This window comes from Polypterus senegalus, chromosome 8 (assembly GCF_016835505.1).
Source record: "Polypterus senegalus isolate Bchr_013 chromosome 8, ASM1683550v1, whole genome shotgun sequence".
NCBI classification, from domain to species: Eukaryota; Metazoa; Chordata; class Cladistia; order Polypteriformes; family Polypteridae; genus Polypterus; species Polypterus senegalus.
Genome location: NC_053161.1, coordinates 58,416,372 through 58,438,444, shown reverse-complemented (window position 1 = coordinate 58,438,444; position 22,073 = coordinate 58,416,372). Strand labels below are relative to the sequence as shown.

General features: G+C 37.7%; 1 protein-coding gene and 1 long non-coding RNA gene across 3 annotated transcripts in view; one reads left to right on the top strand and one right to left on the bottom strand.

The window, feature by feature from the left end:
* lamb4 (laminin, beta 4) overlaps positions 1–22,073 on the bottom strand; it is a 129,483-nt gene that overhangs the window by 17,467 nt on the left and 89,943 nt on the right. For both annotated transcript variants that reach the window (XM_039761118.1, XM_039761117.1), the window contains exons 23-29: positions 21,415–21,639; positions 20,087–20,304; positions 15,320–15,416; positions 12,913–13,282; positions 7,327–7,487; positions 6,610–6,812; positions 3,122–3,325 (exon numbers count right to left, since the gene is read on the bottom strand). In XM_039761118.1, coding sequence (XP_039617052.1) covers positions 3,122–3,325; positions 6,610–6,812; positions 7,327–7,487; positions 12,913–13,282; positions 15,320–15,416; positions 20,087–20,304; positions 21,415–21,639 — 1,478 coding nt within the window. The remainder of the gene's footprint in view (positions 1–3,121; positions 3,326–6,609; positions 6,813–7,326; positions 7,488–12,912; positions 13,283–15,319; positions 15,417–20,086; positions 20,305–21,414; positions 21,640–22,073) is intronic.
* Positions 1–22,073, top strand: part of LOC120533963 — a 101,842-nt gene that overhangs the window by 50,266 nt on the left and 29,503 nt on the right. The gene's annotated exons all lie outside the window — the stretch shown is intronic.

Genomic DNA, 22,073 nt, shown 5'->3' with positions numbered 1-22,073 from the left:
TTGTCCGCAGAAATCCGCAGAACCAGCGAAAAAAAATATTTAGATATGCTTACATTTAAAATCCACGATGGAGTGAAGCCGCGAAAGTCGAAGCGCGATATAGCAAGGGATCACTGTATATATATTGTGCCTGATGGTGGCCAGAGCCATTACCAGGCCAGGATGCCTCCTAAATAAAAGGAGAGCGGGAGAGGGCTTCTGAAAGGCACTATCTCTCCCAAACTGTTACTGTATGGGAATTACTATTTGCCAGCACAGCCCTGTTGGGTTTTGTGAATGCTGCAAGGGAGAGCTGTGGGAATTGCAGGAGCTGCAGAGCCATACATTGGGCTTCAGCCACACCTGGGAGTAATTCCAGACCTCCCTAACAAACCACCTGGAGTGTTCCCAGGTGTGGCTTAAAAAGGAGCTGGCTGTCTCACAGAAGGAAGCCAGAGTCGGAGGAGAACGCTTATGAAGCTTGCCTGTGGAGAAGGAAGGAGGCTGCAAGGCTCTGGAGGAAAGGGGCAGAGTTTTAATGTGCTTGTGACTGTTGGCATGGGTTTGGGTGCCTTTCCCTGAATAAAAGGCTTTGTGTTAGACTGAATTGGTGTTGTTGCCTGTTTGTATTGGGTTGGGGTGACAGGTGCACCCCTGGTCTTCACAATATATATATATATATATAAAGTAAACTTAAAACAATTGATCTCTTTGCTATTTTGACATTTATTGCAAAATGGTTCTTGACTTGCACATAAAGCAATCTATGAAAGGCTCCAGCTCCTGACAACACTGAATTGGATTAAGTGGATTTGAGAATTTTATGTTATCATCAGAAGCAGCAGAAGCCTGTATGGTCAGACAGAATAGTTTTTTTAGTAGTGACTGGTAATTCCCCTAAAAAATGAAAATAATTATTTTTTTATGGACTATTGGGATCATCCCTACATTGAAGGTAATGTCAAGAATTAGTAGTAATTTTTTTTTATTTTGTGATTGGATTTAAAAACATTCAGATCCATACTTAGTTCTCATTTTATTATCCCACTGCTATTCATTTAACTTTCAGTTTAATACAGAGATGTTAAGGTTTTATTTCGCAGACTTGTTATGAAAAACCACAGTTTACAGTTTTTCTCAGTTGTGAAATGGCACTTGTCAACATAATAGACACATACTCAAAGCAGTTGGCCCAGCCCAAAAAACAATACATTTAGAAATGCTCCTCATTCTCACTGCAAAATTCACTCAACCAATCCAAACATTAAATAAAGCAAAAGTGAATAATTCAGTCAAAATACTAGGACACAGCATTACATCACTAAGACATACAAGCATTTTCTCTTCTTTGAGAAAACACCTGCCATCCTTCTCACTGAGGCATAACATGAACAGTGTGATCGATCATATGGTGTGGCCTTTTTTGCTACTGTGTGTAATACCATCACTCAGGACATTTACTCTATTATGGCACATGTAATGATTCCAATTCCAATCATGAGTCCAAACATTGACAGGATACCGTCATGCGATTCAAGAATGACACACCATCTTCACTCTCAAACAGAAAATTCCCTATGCATTTACTGACTGTATTATATACTATTATAAAAAATCATACAATCTCTGATAACAGAAATACAGTACAATAATGGTCATCTTTGATCTCTTGTGTCCCTAATGTTGGGCCACAAGGTTTTATCAACATGACACAGTAAAATGTGTAGGGCAAATACTGTAACACCTGGAATGCCTAATCCAGCCCTGGCACTCTGACACAGTATTTACCTGACAAACCTCTGCCATAGCATCCATCAGAAGCAATTGATCATAAGGATGTTTTCTACAGATCTTCCATCTTCAGGAAGAAAAAAACTAGGCTTAAGGAAAGGGGGATTATGGTAAAAGAAATACATTAACATGCATGAATGAGTAGTTTTTTTGTTAATAACGGTGCTCGTTGCCAGTCTTGTGGTTAAAAGTGACATTATGATTGAGGGCACTATCCAAGTTTCTGGATATTTGAAAAAGAAAACCATAAACATTTTTAGCTATTTTGCGAAAGGATTATTAAATAGTTAGGACTTTTGCTGAGTTCTTTTCACTCACAAGTTTTGCTTGGCACTTTGCACTGTGGCAAATTGAATCTTTGTTACTTTGTTTTACTTATTGTGTGCCTTAAGTTGTTAGTTCTTGCTGCCATTATTTGTCCTTTAGGATAAGCATTACCATCAGCTTACAACAGGAAGAAACCGATTTGTAAACCAATGCAGAAAAAAAAAACATGAGAGTAAAAAAAAAGTACTACTACTACTTTGGTAATTTTCTCAACACTTCTGCCATGTACGAGCCTACAAATAAATTGCATATGTTTGATATAGTTAATGTAACAGTCAATATTGTTTGTAGTACCAAGACATCTGGCACTAGGCTTCCAGCCTGAATAATTGGCAAAATTAACATAATATCATATTTCTGACATACAGAGGAAGAAGTACCTAGACAAAACTAACAAGACTACAATGAATTTGTACAAAATTTGCAAAATGATTACTGGTCCTTGTAGGACAATTACAATAAAAAGTCCATGATCTCTTAACCACTATAAATGAAAAATTTAAACGGAGTTTAGTGTAAATGACAAAGTGTGTGCAACTATGTGTGTGTAAGATCCACAACATGGAAAGATTAACTTGCTGCTTAGCATTTTTTTTTGTGTTTGTTTCTTGCAGGTTAATGGCAAAATGCATTGTAAGTGTAATCAAGAACACACTGAATTCTGCTGCTGAAGTGCTATGTTTGTAACAGTCATTTTAGAATAGTTCATTTTGGGCATACTGTCATTTCTATCATTGGTAACACCCATACCCAGGCTCATTTATACCAAGCTAAATTAAACCATAGCACCCAGAGGAAACTCTTACGGACAGACAGGCCACATACAAACTCTATAAGTAGACAGTGACTTTAACTTAGTGTCAGAGCTTTGGTAATGAGATGTAGCAACAGTGATAACTACACTACTGTAATTCCCTGTGATTATTTATTTTCAGGAAGTAACTGAAATAGTACATGCCTTTGCAAGAACTCAATTAAGCCTCTCACTTCTGCTCAATCAAGTAAGACTACAAAGAAAGAGTACCTCTCTTTTTGAATCTTTAAGCTGGTCAAGGAACTTGCTGATTTTAATATCTGTTTGTCTTGCTTCTTCTGTAGCGTTGAGTGCAAGTGGTAAGCTTCCTTTACAGCCAATTCCGCCACATTTCCGATTTCCATACTCATCCTTACATAAAGCTCCACCACATGTTGCTATAGAGCACTGTGTATCACCTGGTGCCCCACAAACCTAAAAAATTAAGGAAGTTAAAGGTTAATTGCTTTTAAGTGCCATATTAAGCAGATATCTTCAAATTTCAACACTCACATATACTTAATCTATATAAAACTGATGTATATTGTATATTATAAAAATGAAACATTCACTTACAGTATATGATCTAAATTTGAATTTGTATTCTTTAATTTACATATGCTACTGACCAAAAAACTCTAACTTTAGTGCTGCAGTGGCTACAGGTTTTCATTCTAACCCTTTCCTAATCAGTGACCAGTTTTCACTGATAATTAACTTCTCTCCCATCACTTTAATGGCCCTGTTAGAAGAGTTCAGCCCTCTGAATTGATTCATTTCTGCATTAAATGACAGCCAAGCAGAAATGTGAAATGAGCTAAAAGATGACCAGCTAAACTGGGTCTTCAAACTCCAACCAATATCACTTGCTGTTAGTTAAACCCGTTCTTGCTGTTAGTTAAACCCGTTATTAAATTAAATGGCTTGTTGCTCTCATTCTGCCACAGCACACATTTTGAAAACTGTTGTTTTTCTGTTCTTTCCAAGAGCACCGTCAAAATGTTTTGGTGACCTGAGAGATCAACCTTACCAAGACCATCACCTCTCTTTAATTTCAAATATTGTGTAATGGGCACAGGGGAGCTGGTCATGTGGCGGCTTGTTTTGTGTCTCATTATTGTTTGGCTGCTAATTACAGAAAAAGAAACAACTATGGAGCCTGAGTCAAGTGAATTAAAAGAAGTAAATAGCAGCAAAAATTGGTCACTAATTAAGAAGATGGTAAGAATGAAAACCTGCAGCCACTGTGACACTCTAGGCCTGGAGTTTGCCATCCCTGCTCTATTCCCTTATCCACAACCTGAATTAATTAGTGCATGGACACAACAAGGCCTCAGTAATGCTGAGGTTTGTTCATGCCAGCTGTTCTCCAAATGCCTTATTCATTCTCACTCCACAGACATTCAGTTAGATTGAGATCTGGGGCCTCATGCATCACGCCATGCATAGAATTCACACTCTAACATGGCGTACGGACAAAAGCAGAAATGTGCTTATGCACAAAAAAATCCAGATGCATAAATCTGTGCATTCGCCAACTTCCACGTTCTTCCTCTCCATAAATCCCGGTCAGCGTGAAAAGTAACGCACATACACGCGCCTGCTGTCCCGCCCCATCTCCTCCTAGAATTATGCCTCTTTGAAAATGCAAATCAATATAAATAGCCCTTAAGCTCTGCGTTCCGTGGAAAGGCACTGGCAAAAGCACGGGGGAAATAGAAGAATTTTAGCAAATACCAAGTGGTGGCAAGGAAAAATTTACTATTTGTTGGTTTAAACAGTGGTATAAACAACAAAAGGAAGTTGATCGAGTGACATAGAGTGTCAGAGAAACTCGAAAGCTCAACTTCACAAAGTCGCACAGTGCCCGAAATAAAAAAGAAGTTGTCAGATATCAAAATCGGCGTGAAAAGGTGAGTCGTAGCCCACCGTCTGAGTGTCATATGAAAGCTTATTAGGGTACAGAGAAAAAAAATAGGCACACAGTGGGAAAAAAGCACGAAATGTCAACTTTAATCTCTAAATTTCCATTTTAATCATGTAGTTTATTTTATCATTAAAGTAGAAAACCATAAACTTCATCTTAAAATCGTTTTATTTACTAGTTTCTCAAATCCCATCGTAAAATAAAAGTAGCACATTAAATTCTTTGTTTTGTATTTGATCTTCTATGTGCTCAATGTGTGTGAATAACTATGTGCTTCTTAAACCGGCTTTCTCTTCCTACGACAGGACACAGAATCCATTACATTCGTGATATTACAGCTCTCTGTATAATTAAAATACTGAGATGTATACTTGATATCATTTTCATGATGATAGGAGTTAAAGGATGTTATTAAACATGGGAACATGGTGGTACATTGATTGTTCATGCCTCACGCAAGATGCTTGCTGCGCCATGTGCTACCTTCGATGAAATAATTTATTGCAGCAGTACTGTCTCTTTCAAACGTACTAATCCCCAATTCCTTTTCTTACTTTTCTTTCTCCAAATACCCAATTGCCACACAATCAGCTCTGTAATAGATGTTAAACCATCTGTAAGCTTAGAACGCCGATTCTTCAAAACTTTTAAGGAACACTAAAATATCTTCGTAGTGCATGTTTAATTATTCTATCCTTCCAGTGTCACGCCAGCCCTAACAAGAATACAGCGCGAGGCAGGAACAATCCGTGAACGGAGCGCCAGCTCCTTGCTAGCGGTGCGACACTGTGTCCTCACATGTTGATATATTAACAATATAGATTATTTAAATTAAGTTAAAGTTTTATTTAGCTGCATTTCATCTTAAAAATGATACTGTCATCATATGTAAATACGTGCTTTATAAAGTGGCTCAGGTTGTGCAATATTATAACTGTATCGCAAGTTTACAGTGAGGTAATTGTACTTATAAGTACAAACAGTTCTACAAGGAGCACTTGATGGACTGATTGAGTGTGTTTAGAGTTCTTGGGATGAAACATTTTCTGAACCGCGAGGAAAGGCTCTGAAGCGTTTGCCGTATGAAAGCAGTCCAATAGACAGCATTGCTGAGGCAGCATGTGCTTGATGCTGTATACCGGAATTCTCTTTCCGATCAGCTGATGTACAGCTGTTATACCCCACTCAGATACAGTGATATGAATACTCAGAGTGGTGCAGTGAGAGTAATATGGAAAAAGATGATCCGCTGTGGCAACCCCTAACGGGAGCAGCTGCAAAAAGAAGAAGAAGGTGCAGTGAGAGTAACAACGCTAAAGCAGCTGTTGTATTTTGAATAGTTTGACCATTCTCAGGACCATTATATTGTTACAGGTTAATTACAATCAGATGCATTAAACTAATAAACAATATGTGGTTAATTTCAGTGTATTTATAAAGCCGCATCAGGGATGTGGATCTATATAAGAAAGGAAAACCACACTGGAACAGTAGCACTGCTTTGACGCTGGGTGCTGCCAGTCTGCAAAACTGAGCGCAGAACTTGCGTACGCCAGGGTATGAGCTACCGTGGAAATCTGCATGGCTTTATGCCAAGTTTCGGTTTTATACATCGCGATTTGAGCGTGGAAACGTTCGTGCGTAACATTTTTGTGCATACGCATCGTTTATGCATGAGGCCCCTGGTGATTGGGAGGCTCACTCTCTCACTCACTGTAACATTACTGGAACCACTCTAGGACTTTCCTATACTTGTAGCATCAAGCATTTTCGTCCTGAAAAGGTCACTTACTTTCTCATTGATAGCAGCTATGTTAAGTTCATTTAGCTTTTTTTCTAAATCATCCAAAGCTTTTTTTAATTTGGTTTTGTCAAGCAAATCAGACACTTTTTTTCTGGTGTTTTCAGACGTGTCTGTGGTTAACTTAGTATTTTTGATCCTTTCTTCGGCTTTATTTGACTCTTCATAATGTTTTTTTATAGAATTAAATGCAGCTATTGAAGGAAAAAAACATCATTAGATGGTTAGATGTAGATTGGCACACATATTTATATTACTTATTTTTCTTACCTTACTGAATTCTAATTATTGACTAAGATTTAACATAAAAACCCAACCAACTACATACTCAGTAAGACCGTTAATCTATACATAGGAAATAAATAGCATAACATGATAATTTCGAATCCACATAATCTAAATTAGAATTCCAGATGAAGGTTGAGCCTATCCCAATAGTGCTAGGCACAATGTAGGAATCAGCCCTGGCCAGTTCATTGCAGGGTCCACTCAGAATTACCAGTTAACCTAATGTGCATGAAAAACTCACACAGACATGGGGAAAACATGTAAACTTCACACAGTCAACAACTGATCATGGAATTCAAACCTAAGGACACACAATCGGTAAGGCAGCAATGCTAACCACTACATCATCCTAAAAAATAGATAGCACTACTCATTATATTCTTTTAAACATTTATTATTAGTTGTAGGATTTGAACTTACCAAGTAGTTTTTCTACATTGAACTTTGGCAACCACTTCATTTTATTTTCCAGAGTTTCAATATGCAAATCTAGTTCCTTCCGTATGCTATTAATTTCACTATTTAATAGAGTTGTTGCATCTATAATAATGAGGTTTGGATCCGTTTCATCGGTTAATTGTCTAAAGAAAAAGAGAATAAGTAATTAACCAAGAACTACAATTACTTTTTCATAGGCAAGTTATTTCTTCTTAAAGCTGTCTAATTTGGTAATGTAACTTCTAGAATTACCCTAAACAAATACAGTGATCCCCCACCTATCACAGAAGTTACATTCCAGACCCATCATCGATATGTGAAAATCCATGATATAGAAAGACCATATAATTAAACATTTTTTTTTATAGTTTAAGCCTTAAAATACCCCTCCCACACGCTTTAAACACATGTAAACATATTAAAACACACTTTGTAAACACATATGATATGTGGATGACGGGCTAAGGATACGAGTGACATCTCTCTATTATAAAAAAAAAATCTTGGCAGGGAGACCAGGGAGACGAGGCGTGATCTTCTCAGAAGAGAATTTGACATTCCACGAGAGACATTTTAATGTCACGCAAGACAAGGCAGTGAGACAGAAGGACAGCTGCTGTACAGGCTTTTAAATGATCGACGCTCAGAGTGACAAGGAGAACACGCATCTTGGCAGAAGCAGTACAAAGGCAGTAGCTGATATGTCTGCTTCTTCTTAGCGTGCGTTCAGCTTCCCCTCTTCACAACACGACCGGGAGAGACCCGAAGTGGCTGAAACGTAGTGCGCCTCCGGGGGGGTTGAGCAAAGCGATCAAGACCAGATCATCTCGGAGAGACACTTTAACGACATGCGAGACTAGACATTACATCCTTAGGAAGCAAAACCCATTAGACGGTGACTTTTGCACATCACACCCTACTTACAAACAATTTAAAACAAGATTACGGACATCTAACCTAGCAGTTGTTTGAATGCTTTTGGCAGACACACTTCAGGTGCTCCCAGCTCTTAAAACAATGACAAGCAGAACATGCAGCTTGCCAGCAGATGATCCGAGCGCATCTTCTTAGTGTGCGTTCAGCACTCAAACTTCAGAACGCTAGTGGCAGAGATGTGAAGTGGCAAAAAGACAGCTGCTGTACAGGCTTTCAAATGATTGACGCAAAGTGCAACAAGCAGAACACGCAGCTCGCCAGCAGCAGCAGCAAGACAGCAGCTGAACCGATCGCATCTCTTTAGCGTGCGTTCAGACCCCTCCTTCACAATGCAAGCAGTGTTATAAGTCCCGTGAGAAAGAAATGTAACCACACCTGGGGCAGGAAATAAAGGACAAATATTGTTTTTACAAAAGTAAAAATGAAAATAATGCATATGTAACAATTCCCATGAAAATAACAGTCTCTTCAAATTGTTCATCCGGTAAACCAAACCTGGGGGTGGGCGAATGAAGCGAGCAGGGGGCAAAGCCCCCTAGTAATAATAGTAATATTAATAATAAATCCGCAATGTAGAGGGGGAGCGACACCTGAACCGGGATATAGCGTGGGATCACTGTATACAGAAAAACAGGTACACACAATAAGGCTTTCTGTTTGACTTGTTTTTATACTTTTTCCAATTTATTTTCTGTTCATGTAAATATTTTACTCTCCTTGCTGAAATATTTCAGATATTACACTTTTTAATTATTCTGCATTGGTTAATTAAAGCAAAAAACCTTGGACATTATTTTTACATGCAAAACTAAAACTGACTTCCGGGCACTGTCCAAGCAGCAGCCAAGAAGCTCCATATTTCTTACTGTTTTTCTTTTTTTGTTATCAAACTTATTTACTTATTTACTAGCTACTAGTCTTATTTAACCCTTAACTACTCGCACCATTTCTCATCTCATAAGTACTCGCACGGTGTACTTTAGGCACCAGTGTTAAAATTACTCTTTATATGCACGCTGTGAGGTTGTAATATAAAATATTGGAATGATTTTAAATTGTACATGTTTCTAAAGTAATTTAATACTATATTACTGAATAATATAACACAGTCTAGGACTATTTGAAAATAAACCTGATCCACTTCTCCAGTGCTCATTCGTCACCAGTCACACTTTCATCCACTGCAGGATTTGCACATGTATCACATTTCACTTCAGTTGTTGAATATTCTTTGCAGACAAAGTCATTGCAAGAAGAACATCTCATTGTTGTCATACATACTTAAGTACCCACACGGCGTACCAAATGCATTATTTGGAACTTGTGAATGTGCATCCACTCATAAAAACGGCTGGGGCATATGGGAGGGAAACCATTGCGACACTGTACTTGTAGTGAATCAAGCTGAGAATAGATGGCAGATGCTTCCGGTAGGTTCAAGTATTAAAACGTTGGACAAAAATAACTGAGATTGGTGTACGAAATACACCAGCACAAGTAGTTAAGGGTTAAGATTAGAATTGATCTGGCTTCTGGCTTGTCACTGATACTAGCCGCTAGAAATCAGATAATTGGATTTTAAATGGATCTTAAATTTACCAACGAACAGAAACTGCCTCCAAATTCAGCGCTGGCTTTTCTTGACTGCACTTCAAACGGCCTGTGAACTTGAATGGAGGTGCAAAATGGACCTAAAGGCTGTCTTATTGTCTGCAATATCTGGAAATGTAAGTAACATGGAGAAAATAAAAGCAGTGTGTATTAAATATTCCCATAAACATCTAATTGCCCTGCGATTGCGAACATTTAAGCAGCTTAGTTTAACTTTACTACAGGAGCTGTTTGTCCACAGATGGACAGTGCAACTTGCTAGCGTTAGAGTAAAAGCAAGGTAAAAAGGTTTTAGAATTTCTCTACCTTCCATTGTAATGGGTAATGTTCGATCACTATCAAATAAGATGGATCTGCTCTTATAGCGGGTCATGAAGCATACAAGCACAGTGGCATTTTGTGTTTTACAAAGAATTGGAAGGAAGCTAATCAAAGACTTTGTTAAATGGTGCGACTCAAACCACTTACACCTTAACACCAGCAAGACCAAGGAGCTGGTGGTGGATTTTAGGAGGCCCAGGCCCCTCATGGACCCTGTGATCATCAGAGGTGACCGTGTGCAGAGGGTGCAGACCTTTAAATATCTGGGAGTGCAGCTGGATGACAAATTGGACTGGACTGCCAATACTGATGCTCTGTGTAAGAAAGGTCAGAGCAGACTATACTTTCTGAGAAGGTTGGCATCCTTCAACATCTGCAGTAAGATGCTGCAGATGTTCTACCAGACGGTTGTGGCGAGTGCCCTCTTCTACGCGGTGGTGTGCTGGAGTGGCAGCATAAAGATGAAAGACGCCTCACGCCTGGACAAACTTGTTAAGAAGGCAGGCTCTATTGTAGGAGTAAAGTTGGACAGTTTAACATCTGTGGCAGAGCGACTGGCACTAAGCAAACTCCTGTCAATCATGAAGAATCCACTGCATCCACTTAACAGTGTCATCTCCAGGCAGAGGAGTAGCTTCAGTGACAGACTGCTGTCACTGTCCTGCTCCACTGACAGACTGAGGAGATCGTTCCTCCGCCACACTATGCAACTCTTCAATTCCACCCACAATTTAATATTGTTTCTTTGTATCAGTATACTGCTGCTGGATTATGTGACTTTCCCCTCTGGATTAATAAAGTATCTATCTATCTATCTATCTATCTATCTATCTATCTATCTATCTATCTATCTATCTATCTATCTATCTATCTATCTATCTATCTATCTATCTGTCTGTCTGTCTGTCTATCTATCTATCTATCTATCTATCTATCTATCTATCTATCTATCTATCTAAACACGAAATATCAGACACTGTTTTAATGCTGAATGGATTTCATCTTATTCAAGCAGACAAAGACCCAATGCGGTGTGGAAAAAAGACAGGAGGGGACTGATCAATTATGTGAATGAGGAATTGTGTATACAGGAGCATATTACAGTTAAAACTACAGTTTGTAATTTAGACACTGAAATTCTGTCTGTAGGAATTCATCCATGTTTTTTGCTAAGGGAGATAAATTACATCATCCTTATTAATGTTTATATTCCTCCCTACACAAATGGGACTTAACAACCGAAATGATTTGTTCTGTCACCAACACTTTAATGATGGCTTACTCTGCTCCTGCAGTTGTATAATTATTGTGACTTCAACCATGTGACTTTGGAAGGAAAATTGACAAATTTCTATCAGTTTGTGTCCTGTTCCACTCAAGGAAATGGCAAGCTAAACCTGCTTTATTCAAATGTTAAAGATGTCTTTAAGTGTGAACTACTGGCTCCTTTGGGCAGATCTGACCACAACCTGATTCATCGTATTCCTGGCTACAAGCCTTTTACTAGATGGTAACCTGTTACCACCAGAATTGTGAGGAAGTGGAGCCTGGATGCTGAAATGATTCTGAATGACAAAGATTAGATTGGAGGATGCAATTATCTATTTGCTGCACAAGGTTTATTCTCACCTCGATAAAGCTGGCAGTACTGAGAGGATTATGTTTTTGATTTCTCCAGCACCTTCAGTACCATCCAGCCATCCCTGTTAAGGTGAGATGTGCAGGTGGATGAGCCTATGCTGTCCTGGATAATGGCCTACCTGTCAGGGAGAACAGTTTGTGAGAGTTGAGGACTGTGTTTCTGACATGTGAGCAACACTGTCTCCTTTTCTCTGTATCCTGTATACCTCCAATTGTAAATATAACATCAGGTTAGATCACTGGCAGAAATTCTAAGATGATCCTGAACTTATGGGATATAGCAATATACCAATAGGGGGATGTTACAGAGTATAGAAGTCAGGTGGAGAACTTTGTTTCTTGGTATAAAGAGAAATGTCTGCAAATAAACATCAGTGAAACCAAGGAACTAGTTATTGATGTTTGCGACACCAAAGAGTCTCTATGTCTGGACACTATTCAGGGAGTGGATGCAGAAGTGGTCCACTCCTACAAGTACTATGAATTCACATCAAGGTCAGGTTGGGCTGGTCTTGGAACAAACAGAGGTACTATAAGAAAGGACACAGCAGGCTTTTCTTCCTTAGTAGACTGCGTTACTTTAATGTAGGAAGTGACATCTTTCATATGTTCTACAATTCTGTTTGGCCAGTGCAGTATTCAATACTGTGCTGTGCTGGTAACGTCACCTCAAGTATTGTATTTATTTATTTTAAAAGCTTCTGTAAAAACTACATTTCTCCATGGGGACAAGTAAATATCTATCTATCTATCTATCTATCTATCTATCTATCTATCTATCTATCTATCTATCTATCTATCTATCTATCTATCTTATAATTTGACAGGTTTTATTGTTCACTTTTGTTTAAACAAATCTGAGATTACCATAACAGAGACAAAAGTGCATATTTTATTTTGATCACAGAAAAGCTGTATATGGCATCATGTTCCATCTATTCACCTTCAGACATTATTAATCCATTTCAAGTTCCCAGCACAATTACCCATAAGGGAGGATCCAACCCAGGACGCGGCACCAGTACAATCAAAATCTGTACTATTTAAATAGAATCTTACCGTATTATATCACAGAACAATTCTGCTTCTTGGATATCTAGCATGGATAAAAGTGAGCCGTTTAAAAGTTTCTGTAGTGTTGCAAGTTTCTCTTCTAATTCTGTAAGCTGTTTATCATATGTAGGTAATTTATCAGTGTGCAGGTTTGATGCAGATAAATTCAGTTTCTGAAGAGCAGATTGAAAGTTGTCGACTTCCTGATCCCACAGTTTAAAGCAAGGATGGCAAGGGGTACATTTGGGGAAGTCTTCAAGAAAACCTCTGGCACACTGATCACAGTATCTGCCAATGATCCCAGTGCGGCAGTTGCATGCCCCTGTATATTGATCACACACTGGCTTCTCTGTTCCTTCTGTGTTACAGTTGCAGGCTGCAAGAGCAAAACATTCAAATTACCTCAGATGCTTTACTTACATCAAAATATGGCATTACAATGTAAAATAATGGATTTTCTATAAAAATAGAGCTAGTTTCATTACAGTTATATTACAAATAGTGAGACCTAAATTATTCAAATGTTTAGCAAGTTTAGCATAAGCAATGTGTGGAAACTGTGGCCAGTGTCACAGAAATAGAGGTTGATCAATGCTAATGTGAATGATAAAATAACTACTGTTGGAAGAAATGTTATTCAAATAGAAAAGAGCAAAATATTGTAAAGGTAGAACAGAAACCAGCCATGTGGTGCTTTAAGACTGAATTTACTTGTTCATTAAATGAACTGTCCAACGCAGTACTTAGTGGCAGAGATTTATTTATAATTGGCAAAAACGTTTTTGGTGTTTCCTGGCAAAGGTCATTAACAAAGTACTAATATCTGTCATCAACAAATAAGGGCAACATAAAATCAAAGTCACCAGAATGGGCTATTACTCAATACCTGAAATTCATAATTAATTATGTAAAAGAGTGATAATTAGTCCTCCGCTAAATATTATGTCAAGATGAACACAGAATGCAGAGCTTTTCCTTAACTAATATGACTGCCATTGTGTGCACACTAGCCTGATAATGAGGAATGCATCCCCAGAAATAGATGTCATTTGTATTAATGTAAAAAACTAAAAATGGATTAATAAAAATGCACAATATAAACAAAGGTTTAGGGCAATAATAATAGAAATATGGGCGGCATGGTGGCGCAGTGGTGGTGCTGCTGCCTCGCAGTTAGGAGACCTGGGATCGCTTCCGGGGTCCTCCCTGCGTGGAGTTTGCATGTTCTCCCCGTGTCTGCGTGGGTTTCCTCCGGGCACTCCGGTTTCCTCCCACAGCGCAAAGACATGTGGGTTAGGTGGATTGGCGATTCTAAATTGGCTTTGGTGTGTGGGTGTGTTTGTGTGTGTCCTGTAGTGGGTTGGCACCCTGCCTGGGATTGGTTCCTGCCTTGTGCCCTTTGTTGGCTGGGACTGGCTCCAGCAGACCCCTGTGACCCTGTGTTCGGATTCAGTGGGTTGGAAAATGGATGGATGGATAACAGAAATATTAACAGTTCACAGAAAGAGACGTTACTTGCCAGAATCTGACATTAGCAGAATAAGTGAGATAACTTCATTCTTGGAGAGATGAGTCCACATTTTGGGTTAAGGACACCAAAACAAGCCATGGGACTTTGCATCTCTGTTGCTTTTCCATTATATGTGGGTCCATGTGTGACAGACATGCATAAATTAAAATAATGGAAATCTGATGGTCATTAAGTCTTTGTTTAGTCGTATAGGTGATAGTAGTAGAAGTAGTGGTGGTATTGTGACCAGACTATATATAGTTCCAACTGTATCCATATTAGTATCACCAATAACAAACTCATCATGTTCTATCTCATGTAAAAAAAACACTTGCAACTATATTTATGTTATTCATTTCACAAGCTTTAGTAGTCACCATAATAGTAGTAGTAGGAAGATTAGTAGAGATAGTAGTAGTATCATTACGTGTACACAGTACAGTAAAAATCTTAGTTGTGTATCCAACCAACATACAGCACATAACCACTCTCCACGTCCATGACAAACAAGAATATATTTAAATACATAACTTTATTTGAATTAATAGACAACACAAATCCTTACTACTGTTACTATGCTGCCATTACCATGTATCTTACAAAAGAATCTATATGATACTAAAAAATGTAATTATGTCACACAATTACTTATTCAACATTAGAATTCATGCCATTTTAACTCAGTTTTGTTCTGCATGTTCCTAAGGAGCATTTCTATGCTGCATTCTCAATAGACATGTTATACCTTTTAGCCATATATGTTGATGTTTTCTAGTAAGAATTATAACAAAACATTACAGTTTGGTGTTTAATCATGCTATTCCTCATTAGTTCCACTCATCAAAAGAAACAATCAACATTGTTTAATAATTGCCATTTTGTTTTAGTTTAAAACTCACTTACGCAAACATTTTGATCCAGGGTCACCAAAAAAGTTCTCCTCACATTGATCACATCTTTTTCCTCCAAATCCTGGCTGGCAAACACACTGGCCAGTAAACTAGAGATGGTAAAAAAGGGTACAATATAATATTATTAAAGCAGTAAATATCAAATGAATGTGTTATTTAAATGTCTGCAGAAGGGGTGCCCACACTTTTTCGGCTTGCGAGCTACTTTTAAAATGACCAGGTTGAAATGATCTACCTACATTAAAAATGCTATATATATATACAGTATATTTTATATATATATTGTACACTGAGAATACTTTATACATAAAATATATGTTGTCGTACCCAGGGGCGCTCCTTAGCTGTTTGGTGCCCTGGGCGAACACCCCCTCTGGCGCCCCCCCCAGCGTTCTAATAAACACTGAACAATATCAGTGCAATAAAAACTATTAGAAATGTAATGTCTAACAGAGACAAAATCAAATTTTACATTTATACAGCACCAAAATATTTCATTATAGTGTAAAGAATTTTCACTTCAGTACCATCTCCAGTCATCAGTTCGCCAGGTCACTAACAACTACATCAACCTTTTCTCTCAGAGCTGCAGTCAGTTTATTATTTCCGGTTAACTTTCCCCGCCTACCACTTTCCACTATGCGAGTCATTTGCATTAGTAAGTTAGCAAGCAAACATATATATCCATACAAAAAAACTCTTACTAACTCAAATCACTTTATCAACATGTTCAAAATCTCATTGACGATATTTTACTGTTTTATCTCAGGTTACAATGTGAGTTACCACAGCTATGCTGATGACACACAGCTGTACCAATCAATAGCACCTGATGACTCCGACTCTCTCGATTCACTAACACAATGTCTTACTGGTATTTCTGAATGGATGAATAGTAATTTCCTCAAGCTAAATAAAGAGAAAACTGAAATTTTACTGAAAAAAATTTTAGGCAATATTGGATTCAATGAGGTTATCAGAAATAAACGATGCATTAGGATTGAAAGTTAAGATGGAAGTAAAAACTTAGGGGTAATTGTTGACTGTAATATGAATTTTAAATCGCATATTCATCAGACCACTAGGACAGTATTTTTTCACTTAAGAAACATAGCAAAAGTTAGACCTCTTATATCACTGAAAGATGCTGAGAAATTAATTCACGCTTTTGTTTTCAGTAGACTAGATTACTGTAACACACTTCTCTCAGGACTACCCAAAAAAGACATAAATCATTTGCAACTAGTGCAGAATGCAGCTGCTAGAATCCTAACTAGGAAAAGAAAATCCGAGCACATTTCTCCAGTTTTGATGTCACTACACTGGTTACCTGTGTCATTCAGGATTGACTTTAAAATACTGCTTATGGTTTATAAAGCCTTAAATAATCTCGCTCCATCTTATATATCGGAATGCCTGACACGTTATATTCCAAATCGTAACCTTAGATCTTCAAATGAGTGTCTCCTTATAATTCCAAAAGCTAAACTTAAAAGAAGTGGTGAGGCGGCCTTCTGCTGTTATGCACCTAAAATCTGGAATAGCCTGCCAATAGGAATTCGCCAGGCTAATAAAGTAGAGCACTTTAAAACACTGCTGAAAACATATTACTTTAACATGGCCTTCTCATAACTTCACTTTAACTTAATCCTGATACTCTGTATGTTCAATTCATCATAATAACTATTCATAGTGGCTCTAAAATCCGTACTGACCCCAACTCTCTCTTCTGTTTCTTTTTCCGGTTTCTTTGTGGTGGCGGCCTGCGCCACCTCTACCTACTCAAAGCATCATGATGCACCAATATTGATGGACTGAAAGCCAGAAGTCCACATGACCATCATCATCAAGTCCTTCCGTGAGAACCCTAAATACAAAGAGGACTGTTTCATTTATGCTAGGTAGAATGCCCAGAGGGGACTGGGCCGTCTCATGGTCTGGAATCCCTGCAGATTTTTTTTTTTTTCCTCCGGCCGTCTGGAGTTTTTTGTTTTTTTTGTTTTTTTTGTCCACCCTGGCCATAGGACCTTACTCTTATTCTATGTTAATTAATGTTGACTTATTTTATTTTCTTACTGTGTCTTTTATTTTTCTATTCTTCATTATGTAAAGCACTTTGAGCTACATTTTCTGTATGAAAATGTGCTATATAAATAAATGTTGTTGTTGTTGTTTAAAGCCTGTAATGTGCACTCCAATTATATTGAATTTACTAACCTGTGATAAAGAATAGAGAGAGCACACGCATTGAGCTGGCGTCAGCTTCACACAGAAGAATCCCCCGCCGTCCCGCTCCTCTCCACCCGGTGCGGCAAGCAGCAAACAGCAAACAGCAGGTGCACCTCGCAAAAGGAGGGCGCCCTTACTCCCCGCAAATGGGCAATAGAAAACCGATCGGTGCCCATGCAATCCCAAAAATGTGCTGGCATGATGTCGGGGCAGCATGGCCGCGTGCAAAAAAAAAAAAATTTGGACAACGGCCCATGTCGCCCATATCAAAAACCGCCACTGGTCGTACCTTGCATAACTGAATAACCTTTATGGCATAATAACAATTCAATACATTTATGGTCACTACAGTATTTCGATTTAATAATCTTCATGTGGGAAAAGGCTGACTCGCATAAATAAGTAGAGCCGAATAATGCAGTTAAGGAGCTTTTTAATTCAGCTGAGTGAAAAATGACGGCTGTCCGATTAACTGCGATTTTAGTTCCCTCTCCTTTGTCTTTCTCAGATCGCTTTTTTGGAAGGAAGTCAGTTTTGTAGTTTTTTTCGTAGTTTTGAACAGTTCAAAAGTGCCTTTCCACATTTTCCTTCTTTGGAATAGCAATGATAGATTGACAGATCAGACAAACGCACTTCGATTGTGACATTGTGAGAAAAAAAAATCCTCTTCCAATTCCACATCCAGCCCATAACCTCCCCAAACAATTTTTAAAAATCCCTTCTTTAGTTGATACAAATTGGAAGGCTAACTAGATCACAGCCAGAGTTTTGCAGTAGCTCGTGCGTGCGGGATGACCAGTGTGTTAGAAGAAAAGAGATCTCAGACTGGCCGCCCTGTATGTCAATCAAGTGGCAAATGCCATAGGGAGGATATATGATAGACTAACATTTAAAATTTTTTTTTTTTTTTAATGCAGCGCGATCTACTTGCACTACCTTTGCGATCTACCGTTCATTCGCGATTGATGCATTGGGCCCTCCCAGTCTACAGAATGGAAGCAATCATTGAGGCAAAATCATTCTTTTAGTATTTAATAGGGTGAAGGGCGTTGATATGTCAGGATTTAAATGAATTGTATCCCGAAGGTCTCTCAGTGCTGATACCTTGGACAACCTTCACATATATGTGTAGAGCATATAGGTGGTTAGCTCTATACCTCCATCGAGATAGCAGTCCTCATCTGAATCCACCTCATCTAAATTCTGGAATGATACATTTTGGACAATGCACAGTTATTTATAACCATTTCCCATCTTTCTTCATTTAAAGGACTAAAATACCCGCCCCCTTTTACAGTTTAAATCTTCCTTATGTGTTCTATTTTATAATTGTGACTGCCAGTGAGCCCTTACTTTTTATCACCTTTTTTTTTTTTTCTTTTAGAGTATGATGTAATAAATTAAATACTGTAAGTGATTTCTCAGTGAGGCCAGCAACTAATGCAAAAGATCTGATGTTTTGTACTGCCATCTGGTAGTTTGAAATGCACCAACATACCTATTTTTTTTTTTTTTCTATATGGTGGTCTGGCTAAAGCTTCCAGGTTTAATCCCTGACATGAACTATTGTGTATTATTTGGATTAATGCAGTAGCTAAATAAACACATAAATGTAACTTGCCCTACTGCCTGTCTATACTTTCTAAAAAAATGATTGCAATCAGATAACACATTTGTCATTTTTCAAAAAAGTATTTCTTCCCTTGAAATTTACGTTATAAAAACTTAAATATGTTAGAATCATAATCAATTAATATATCAGAAAAGGAGTGGAAAGTAGCAATGCAGAGAATTCACTCAAGCTCCATATGCACAAAGCATACAATTATACAACTCAAAATTATATATCGAGCACATCTGTCTCGACTAAAACTCTCCAAAATGTTTTCAGGGCATGATCCAACCTGCGAACGTTGCAACCAAGCCCCAGCCTCACTAGGTCACATGTTCTGGGCCTGCACCAAATTAACATTATTCTGGACAAAAATTTTAATTACCTCTCAGACAGCCTTGGACTCACAATCCCTCCTAACCCATTAACAGCTGTGTTTGGGGTTCTTCCAGAGGGTCTTAAAGTGGAGAAAGACAAACAAACTGTGATTGCATTCACTACACTGTTGGCACGCAGACTTATTCTGATAAACTGGAAGAACCCAAACTCTCCTCTTTAAGTCAGTGGGAAACTGATGTGTTATATTATTTAAAATTGGAAAAAATCAAATACTCAGTTAGAGGATCTGTACAGACTTGTTTCAAAACATGGCAGGATCTTATCAGTAATATTTTGAAATGATTTTATAAAGCACAGAGAATTTGTTGATTTAGGTATTTTTAAAAGCCTTAAATTTTACACCGTTTGGCTTGCTCTCTCTCTCAAGGGTGGGGATCGATCTGTTCTTAGCATAATTCTTTTTTTTGTAAAAACTTGATTACTATGTATTGATTATAATAAAATTAATAAATGAAAAGAAAAAAAAAAAAAAAAGAATCATAATCAATAACAAGGTGAAGTTAAAAGATGTGTGCTTACCTGATTGCACTGGGTACCCAGAGAGCCTCTAGGGTCACAATCACATGGTTGGCATCCTTCCCCACTAGCCATGTCCCAGTATCCAGGCGTACACTCCTCACAGTTTTTACCAGTTACATTTGGCAAACATGGGCACTGTCCTGTTGTCTCATCACACACACAGAGGTCAGGGCTAGGGCATGCCTTGCTGTGTGATCCAAAAGGATTGCAGGCACATGCTAAAAGGAAAAATATATTCTGAACTGTTATGTTAAATACACTGTCAAACATTTGAGTATAATGAGTTTTTTATGGGGTCTGGTTTAAGGGGTACACAAGGAAAGGATTTATATGAGATAGTCTTCCTTTTCCAATTTCAGGTAGGATGACAACAACAGCGAAGAATAACCTGAATTAGTGTTTCTAGTTCTAGGACTTAAAAGTTCTAATTTGGTGTCAGTTGAAGACCAGTATTAGGGGAAGGTATATCTGTGGGGCATAATCTAATGCTTTTCAATATTTTTTACCATCAGTAAACTAATCAGGGATATTTGTTAGTACCCCAAAACTTTCTATTAGATTTATCTTATTCATTACAGCACATACACAATGTCGATATTAAGAAATATTTAACCCAAGAATTATATTTTCTTATACATTACTTACTGCATGTAGTTTGTTAGTGAGAGCCAAAAAAAAGATTTAATCATAATTTTGTGAAGAATGAAAATAAAAAAAGTTTCTGATAAAATAATAATCTATGGTGATCAATGTTGAACAACAGCAAACATATCAAAGTCCATGAAGAAACCTCACGGTACTTGAGTCACATAATCCACATGTCAAGTCATCCAGTTTTATGCTTACAATGTCGCAATCAGTATTTTTTACTGAAGTACTGTTAAATTTGTCACTTCCAGAAAATGCTCCTGTGAACCAAAACAGGCAGGTTCAAGCATTTGAACTGAAGACCCATGGATTCAACACGAGTAACATGCAATTGTTTCATGTATATTTTAATATTGTTTGCTCTTGTCCAATACTGGTCACAATAGACTTTTATTGTATCAGAAATATTTTATCTCAGTTCTGCATGAAAACATGTGATTGAACATTTTATGGTGTAAGTACCAGACAAAAAAAAAAAACTACCGGTATATCATTTTTGGGTAGAGTACACCTTTAAGACTTATTGCATTAAAGCTTTGAATAATAAGAGGCATTGTGGCATATTATTGAAAGAAAACCATTGCAAACAAAAATGGTAGCTTTAAAATGGTATTTAAAAACAAAAACATTAATGAACATTTGTGCTAATCCTCAATATAAAGCAAGAGCCACTCATTTACCTGTGCAGTTTTGAGTAAGAGCAGATCCAAAATACCCTTTCTTGCAAAACTGGCAGTTGGGACCTTCGGTGTTGTAAAGACACTTTAAGCACACTCCTGTAAGACGGTCACAGGATCCGACATCTCGCACATCTATATTGTTGTTACATGGACAAGGCAGACAGCGATCCCCTAGTTGCTTCAGACTGCCATAATATCCTTGAGGACACTTGTCACAATGTGAGCCTGTTAAGCAAGAAATTATACATGTATACTGTACTCTTCCAACATAACTTCAGCATCAATTTTTTTTAATGATGTGATCTTACTAATTATAGAACATTTTGAATTTTACTATTTTTGAATTTTATTAAAGTTTTTCATTACAGTGAATAAATCACAAAGTACTAAGTATTATTTATATTAAGACGCAATCGTGATCCGTGTTCAAGAGTTAAAAATTACTACACTCCTTACAACCATATTAAGAAGAAATTAAACATTATGGCTCACAGTGTATAAATATTACTCAGTCATTTTTAAATTATACTCTGTTATGGACTAGCACTTAGTCCAGGACCAAGCATACCTTAACTGGATTAAGCAGATTTGAAAATGTTAGATTTTTTTAATGTTATGAATTCAATCCATCCATCCATCCATTATCCAACCCGCTATAT